We start from the raw sequence: 8,466 nt of genomic DNA on the forward strand, positions 1-8,466 counted from the left end.
AATGATAATGAAACATTACTGTAAAATACGTACCATGACTCTACTTAACCTGAAACAGATCCACTGTTCAGATGCACAGACTATTCCTTACTATCATAGTACAGCATAATTATGAAAGATGCAGCACCATAATAGAGCAGTTTTTAAAAGCTTGTTCACTCATTGATTCACTATGAAAAAAATTCTTAGTTTTAAACCACACCTACAAATAGCTGATCGTCTCCCTACTTTATTTCATAATAGAAATTACAGTAAAAAGGCAGATCAGTCATGCATTTCTGCCTATGCTGGTCATACTTCAACTACTTCTAGTCTTATTTTCTTCCCTGGTACTAATCTTTTTGTTTTTCCTATTTTAAATACTCTTCCCTTTTTATATGATGCTCTCTCTACATCAATAACTAGTAAAGTATTTCATAATCTATTAATCCTCTTTTAGCAGGCTTTTAAATTCTTGCATTCTTCTGTAGAAATCTATCTGTACTTCCACATATCAGTTCACTACAAAAACATTTGTCACATAATATTTGGTAGTTGGTTTTGGTAGAAATTAATGGTTTTAGGTCCCTCTTTTAAGTCACCCTCAAAATATGCTTGAATCCATTCATTAATATTTTGGTGAGATCACTATCATAGAGTCACAGCCATATAGTACAGAACCAGTCCCTTTGTCTTAATTCATCCATGCTGAATCAGGTTGCCTAAACTGAACTACCCCGATTTGCTTGTGTTTGGCTCATATCCTCTAAAACTTTCCTATCCATGCACCTGTTTAAATGTTTTTTAAATGTTGTAATAGTACTTGCCTCTGGCATCTCTTTTCATATGCAGTCCAGTTACATTTCCTAAAACTTGAACAAAAAAGGTCGAACTCTTAAAAACTATATTTGACTATATGATGCCATTTTAAGTATCTGAGCAATTTGAGTCAGATTTCTGACAAAAGTACCAAGTAATAGCTAAGAACTCTTTTAATAATCTCCTGGGCTGCTTTAAACACCTTTTGTTAGCCCTAGGAAATATGACAAATAGTTTGGAGGGAAAGGAAAAATATTTAACTTATTCATGTTTTTATCTATGTGCAATTCCAACTGACATGAATATTAATAAATCAGAAATTTGAACACATTTGAGACTCTTACTACAGACACTTTCTTTGCAATTTTATCTTAGTACAAGTTGAAATCTGTTATTGGTTTCTTTTTATTTTAATCAGACAATTTTCTGACAATACTTGTTCTCGCATGCTACTTGTATGCAGTTTGCACTAAATGAGTGAAGCTTTCAACTTAAATTTGGAAGCACTAGATATCTAGCTTCTCATCTTGCATGATCTTTACTATTTTGAAAAAAAAATTGGGTGAACTTTTAAAGTGGGCAACTATGACAAAAGCTATGGAACACTTGAATTCTAGTACAAGTTTGAAAGTCCAGTTTTCTCCTGCACTTTATAATGTAGTAATATGCATGTCTGTGCTATAGTGTTGGAGCAGTAATTAAACAGCTTCAACAATGTTCACTCTCTACAATACCCTGCCTTTTTCTTACTTGCTTCACGTACCCTTCTCTCATTTATATAAGGCTTTCTTAATTGTATTGCAGTCAAGTAGAAAAACTTATGCAATTCAAACTTCTGTGGCCTAATTTAGTTGCAACATGTAAATAGGCTACTGCAAAAGCTATTCCTATAGAAACCTCTTAAACTCTAACATTTTTCTTGTTGGCAATTCCGCCCTGTTTTCATTTTGGGTGTTTTAAATTAGCATGATTTATCTTCTGCAGGTTGTGTTTAAAAAATGGTTCATTCCTTGCCCACTGTTTAATGGCACTGTAAATTATGTTCAGGTAAGATACCTTTTTGATACTGCTGTGACAGTTAGAGATTAGAATGATTCTATGCTGTTTGTCTAATATGAGGCCCTACTTAAGGATGTTGTGTTGAAGAAATGACTAGTTGCTCTTAACTAAGTTAAATTTGGGCAAGAATTGCTTTAAATGTTGTGGAAGCAAATTCAATAGAAAATTAGATAGAGACTTGAATGAGAAGAATTTGCAAGATAATGGAGAGAGTGAGCAAGAATAGGATTAATTGGACATCTTTATTTTCATGGGTATGAGCACAATCAAATGGCTTCCTTCAGTTTTACGATTGTAATAACTATCACTGATTCCTGGCCATTTTAACTGTGTCACATTTGTCCTATTTGAGGCTAAAGTATCAAAGTGCATTACATAAAGGAGGCTTTTAATAAGAGTGCAGAGTATAAGTATTAAAATTGTCTTTGATAACTCAGCATTTGAACATCGCTGAAAATGCTTCTTGTCCTTTCAAAGCTTTTTGTCTTGCACTTATCAGGATAATTTTTTTCAACAGAAAGAAAACAGCATTTTATACTAGATGAGAGAAGAGCGTTCATTGGGTGGATTCTTATTGGAGGCATGTCTCATGGAATAAAGTGAAAATATTTTTCAAGTTCTGGGTTTGGTCAGATCCCATGGGTGACATCATCTATTTGGGCATACGTGGTGTTAAAACTGAACACGACTGCAGTTTGTTGAGTCCATAAGTGTATGAGTCCTTATTCGCTGAAATGTTAAAGTCTATATTGCCATGATAGTGTAGCAGTGTAGATGTCTATGGTTTCCTGTGGTATATTGAACAGAACATCAATGTTCACTGAGTACCTGGATGTCGAATCACTATTGATACGCAACTCTTGCATGGCCTTCATGTTAATGAATCTTTCAAGCTATGAGTGGAAAACATGTTCTGACTTAGTTGTAGCAGTTCGCCAAACTGTTTGACTGGCTTGTGTTTTTGTAGATGGGTAAGGAATAAACCAAAATCACCTTTTTTTTTTTGTTTTGGGGCCAGTCTATTTGTATAAGGGCACAATGTGCCATAATGAATGGGGAGAGGGGTGGTTGCCATGAATAGTGTGTCTCCTTGGATACTATGGCACAATAATTCTCTGGGTGTTTTAATATTTTCTGGAGTGGCTCTAGATTTTTTTTTTCTCCCTTGTATGGGATACAAGTCTCCGAAGCAAAATGTTTGGGTCCCATTTGTAAACTTGAAAATCAATTTTTTGCTGTTCTAACTTCATGTAAATATGGGGAATAAATGCTTTCCATTTCAGACTTCACCTAGCATTAGTATGACTTTATCAGCCAGTGTATTTGTTTTTAGTTAACTTCCTTCTAATCTGTCTCCTTAAATTCTGTTGCCTCAGTGTGATACTTGTTTAAATTTCTACCACTAGGTTATCCATTTGCCTCAAAGATTGCAGGTTGAGAGTAATTTAGTATTGAACTGTGTCTTTAGTAACTGATTTGCTGCTGTCTAAAGTCATCTTTCATAAGGTCCCAAATATGGCAAGTTCAAGACCCAGGTTACTGCTGGAGAAACTCAACAGGTCTGGCAGCATCTGTGGGGAGAAAAACTAAGTTAGTGTTTGGAGTCCAATATGACTCTTCTCTTCTTTGGGACTTAAAGGTTTGGCTTAATTTCACATGAAGCAATTTCAGAGTGTATGAAAGCTTCAAATGGAATATGTTAATGCCATGAGCAGTACCTACTTGATCTGTGTTTGTGTTTCCAATTCAATTGGATAGAATTGTTGTATTGCAATTTTTTAAACTTTTCTTTATTGCTTTCTTGAATGTCCAAGGCAGTAAAATTTCCCCACTCCCTACAATAGCTGCTACATTGTGTCCCTAGGCTACTGAAGAGCAAAAATTGGTTTGTCCTAATCTACTTTCTCATGACTTTTGGTGGGGAAATATGGATATCCAACTTTTTTCATGGTATCCCATTCTTGCACATCGACCTGGTTGGTTAGGTAACTTTATAGTTTGCATCCCAATAACATAGGTTCAAGTGATTTCAAGTGGAGGAGAGAAGTTTTCATATTAAGTGTGCAAGGTGATGACTGAAGACATACCAACGTGAAAAGTTAGACAAATTATTTTAGGGATTCTGATAGATTATAAAGTTGTTTGTTTTTTCCTTTTTTTTTCTTGTTTAGAACTTTAGTTCCGATGAATGTAAACCAAGGCTTCTACAAATTTCAACCAAGGTTTGTACTCAAGTTGCTTGCTCTGCAAGAGCTGTTCATTCTCTGGTTATAAATTGTATAACAAATTAGTCTTCCAAGAAAGGTTGCAATTGTAATTATCTGGCAGCTTGCAGTGTTACTGATATTAAAGTTAAATGCAATTCTAGCTTAAGTCACTTGAAATACATAATTTACATATGGAACCCAATTTTAACTTTTTTTTTAATAAACCATTTCATAGGTGCAAGTGATTTTAAAATCTGAACTAAAAGGCAAAAAGCAATTTCCTGTGAATGAATGTGCCTGTTGAAGAAGCACTGGCAATCATGTCAAATTAAAATGACTACAAAACACTGTCTCTAAAGTAGCCTTTCTGAAATGATTAGTAACTTGTACTGCGGGCCCCTCTTGAAATCATTGTTATCCTGAATAACTTTTTGCATTATCACAGATAATATTGTTGATTGAAATTGGCATGAGGGTTCCCTGATGCCATACTCGGTTAGATATTGCCTTGATGTCAAAGGTAGTCATTTGTGCACTACCTCTGGAATTCAATGCCTTCGTTTGAGTCTGGTTTTGAGGTTGGCAGCTCAATAGCCCTGGCAAAATCCAAAAGCTGTCAGTGAACAGTATTGCTAGGCATGTACCACTTGACAATACTATTAATGACAATTTTGATCACCTTTCTTAAAATCATTGTCATGCATATAAAGTCCAACTTTATCGAAGCTATATTTTAACACTGCAATTTTTCTTCATCCTGTAGAGTGCGTATGCAATTCCAACAATGGCATTTTCATTTCTTTGCCACACTTCTGTGTTGCCAATTTACTGTGAACTTAAAAGGTATGTTGAGCAGAGTGCCTGCTAGGTTATGTGCAGCATGTCTCTTAAATATCCAATTGACTGAATGGGCATCACTTTTTATCACTGGAAGCAGCCAATAATTTTGGCCTTCAGTTGAAATTAGTATTAAATCGGTCTGTATCCAATCATTAACTGTTCAAAGGCTAAATTTTGTTTGCTGAGCCTCGAATCCTGCTCTTTCTAAACTTCAGTGATTTCACACATCCTTTCCTTTCTTTTAAATTAAAGGAAAAGTGAGCAATTGGATGATTTACTCATGCTTGCTAGTTAGTTTGTGAAATGTTATGTGCTGGTGGGAAGGTAAAACATGCAGACTGACCCAGAAGTACTTAAAGCTGGATTACTAGGAATTGTTTTCATTCACAAATGCCTGTCATTAATTAGCATGAATGTTTATGAAGTGTAATTTTTATTTAAGTATTTTAGCTCATATATTCAAATTTAACACTTCTAATTGAGAGCTCTGTGATCCTTGTTTTGGACAAAAGTGAGCATTTTGTGTATCTTGCAGCCAAACGCATGTAACACTAACAAATTTGGATTTCTTTTGACCAGGCCTTCAAAGAGCAGGATGCAAAAAGCAGTTAACATAGGAATGACTCTCAGTTTTTCGATCTACATGCTTTCTGCCTTGTTTGGCTACCTGACATTTTATGGTTTGTGTGGAGTATTAACCAGAATATTTTGAAAGTTGTTTCTGTAGTGCTCCCAAAAGGCTAAGATTTTCTTCAATTTTCTTTCTTTCAGCCAATGTGAGCTCTCAGTTGCTGCACAGTTATAGCCAGTATCTGCCACGGGACACCGTCATCATGTCAGTTAGAATATGTATACTCTTCTCTGTGCTTCTGACAGTGCCTCTAATCCATTTCCCAGTGAGTTTTGACAATGGTTGTTTTTTGTTTTTGTTTATACTTTACAACTTGTTTTCATTTAAGTATGGCTCAAGACCGTTCAATCTATCAAACTTGACTCTAAACCTAAAGTATTCATCACTTCCACAGTCTTTGCTATTAGCTTTGTCACAATCTTTATCCTATAAGCATGGCATTAATGTGGTACCCTTGCACCTCAGCTTTATCCAGTTGATTCTTATCAGTAGACAAGTTGAGCACTGGTTCCTGACTTACAACAGTATCCATTGTCAGAGTCATAGTTTTATTCTTTTGTTTTTTACTTCATCTTGGTGCACCACTATCTAAGACTCGTGGATTGTGCAGATCAAATCATTAAAACAAAATATTTGAGCTGATGGTATTTAGGTTTTTGTTGTCCCTGGAAGTGCTGATGTTTTTGAGCTATGGTAGGAGAGATTTGACATTTTGTCAACTTGGACATTACAAATGAGCAAACCACCTATTTATGATGATATTGCCCATTAGAGGAAAACCTACCAATTGTACTTGAACAGTTTCAGTGTCCGTCCACGGGAGAGAAGAGGCCCCATAACGCGCACGTTTATACTTATGAAGATGTAACTTTGAGAAAAGAGGAAAAACAATAGGATTTGTATCTTATTTGCATTTCAAAATGTCAGTGGGAGGTCCACAAAAATTTTTTTGGAATGGTGAGCCTCTTGAGAAAAACATCTAATGCATGACTAATACTGCAAATGTATCTTTCAAAATAAGACATCTTAGCTGCTTTTAATATCAACAATATTAAAAAGTTGTCATTGAAGCTTGTCATCTTGCAGTCAAGACATACAATGTAAACAAATACAACACTTTGGTGTATGAGTAGATGATGTGGATTGGTTGACAAGTGGACTCTGTTAGAGGCATTACCATGGAGAATGCACTGGTTAGATTTTAAGTGCCTTGGAGAATGAATCAAAAAATAGTTGACAGCCATGTTATTAATTTGAAATAGGTGCACTGTGTGTACGTGTTCTTCTGTCTGCAAAGAATAGCCGGATGTGTTAATGAAAGCTGCACACGAGTGTCCGGATTATATGCCCAACTAACAATCTTAAATCAGTTCTCAGTGTAATTCTTAGTACAATAATTCTAATTCTTAGATTATTTAACAAATACTGTCCAATCGGAGAAAAACATCTATTGAGCACTCTTGTGTTTTTGGGTGAGTAAAGTCAGTACCTTCCCTATTCGGAAGAGTTGAGGCATGGTTTTTTAAATGATCCACCAGTCTTTTTGGGGTTTACAGCCTGATATCATCTAGCATCATACCAACACTGAAAGGCCTGTACCATATTACTCATCTGTGTGACAGGACGTCTTTTATTTATTTTTATTTATTTATCTTTTTTTGGCAGCATCCTGTTAATGAATGCCACTATGCAGAAGTTACATGTGAGCCTGTGTGGAGCAGCTAGCTTTACAAATTGTACAAATATTTGAGGTACCTTACTCTTGTAGTTCATCTGAAGTAGGCCGGGCATTTTTTTTGAAGATCAAAATGGCAGATTTAGGCCTATTCATGAGTTTGCAAAATATATAGAGGAAACAATCTGATCAGGATGGACATCATCTTACAGGGATGTTTTTGATGCACCCTATTTGAGCTTGTGCTGAGCAAGCGACTCATGTTCTGTTCACAAGGTTGCCATTAAGACTAATCTTAACATGTGGAACTGTAAGAATTCCAACTTCTGTGTTGCCAGTGAAGGTAGATTTGCAGTAGTCAAGAACCCCCTGGCAGATTTTAACTCCCACATCAAGGGATGGGAGCTCATTTGACTGCTCCAACAAAGTTAAATTTAGGTGCAGTTTGAATCCCATTGAGGCATATGAGCAAATCTTAAATGCAGCTGCAGATTCAAATACAGCAAATATGCCAACTACTTGTGGAAAGTATGCAAGGGTTGGGAGGCTAGGAGTCATCCCACCCGAAGGGATGTTTCTCATGGATCCCAACAAAGACAATTGAGATCTGGGTCATGAGATCCTATGGTTGCAGCATCTGTTTGAGAATATGTGAGGTCTTTAAATCAACTGTACAAATTGGTTAGTTCATCAGTTCAATCAATACAGATTCAAACATTCGGTCTAGATTACCATTTTATGCTTCAGTGTCTGACGTCCTTCAGTGGTACACTGAATGGGCCAGCAATGTTAAATGAGCCCAAGGATGTAGACTTGAATTTCAATAATGATACTATGGTCCTCACAAATGAGGATTAAGTTGATTAATTCGTGGATAATTACAGGAAGTGTCCCACAGTGAAACAGTCTGGGAAGGGTGTCAAAAGTGACACTAGGCAAGAGGAAACAGCTGATTCAATGGATAAGGTTGTGTAACTATTCATACTATTTATTTTATCAGGCAGGACAAGAATGGATATTCTTGGAGTACCTTCTAGTGTGGTGGAGAGGGTTTAAACTAAAATGGCAGGGAGACAGATGAGAAGGAAACAAGGGCAAAAACCAAATTTAAAGGAAATAAGTGACATGTAGACTATTCCAGGGCAAGAGTCAAACAGGCCATAGTGCACAAGCATCAAGAATCTTAACAAGACTAAGGCCTTGCCTTGATGTGCAGAGCATTCGCAATAAAGTGGATTAATTAGGTGTGCAAATAG

General features: G+C 36.1%; 1 protein-coding gene across 3 annotated transcripts in view; it reads left to right on the forward strand.

Annotated features, from left to right (window-relative positions):
- slc38a6 (solute carrier family 38 member 6) overlaps positions 1 to 8,449 on the forward strand; it is a 39,279-nt gene extending 30,830 nt beyond the window's left edge. For all 3 annotated transcript variants that reach the window (XM_048592184.1, XM_048592183.1, XM_048592185.1), the window contains 6 exons: positions 1,783 to 1,845; positions 4,029 to 4,079; positions 4,828 to 4,907; positions 5,484 to 5,584; positions 5,676 to 5,800; positions 7,201 to 8,449. In XM_048592184.1, the coding sequence (XP_048448141.1) occupies positions 1,783 to 1,845; positions 4,029 to 4,079; positions 4,828 to 4,907; positions 5,484 to 5,584; positions 5,676 to 5,800; positions 7,201 to 7,260 (480 nt within the window). In that variant the 3' untranslated portion in view covers positions 7,261 to 8,449. The remainder of the gene's footprint in view (positions 1 to 1,782; positions 1,846 to 4,028; positions 4,080 to 4,827; positions 4,908 to 5,483; positions 5,585 to 5,675; positions 5,801 to 7,200) is intronic.
- The last annotated feature ends 17 nt before the right edge of the window (positions 8,450 to 8,466 follow it).

Source organism: Rhincodon typus, unplaced genomic scaffold (genome assembly GCF_021869965.1).
Source record: "Rhincodon typus isolate 14 unplaced genomic scaffold, sRhiTyp1.1 hic_rhity00000760, whole genome shotgun sequence".
Classification (NCBI taxonomy): domain Eukaryota; kingdom Metazoa; phylum Chordata; class Chondrichthyes; order Orectolobiformes; family Rhincodontidae; genus Rhincodon; species Rhincodon typus.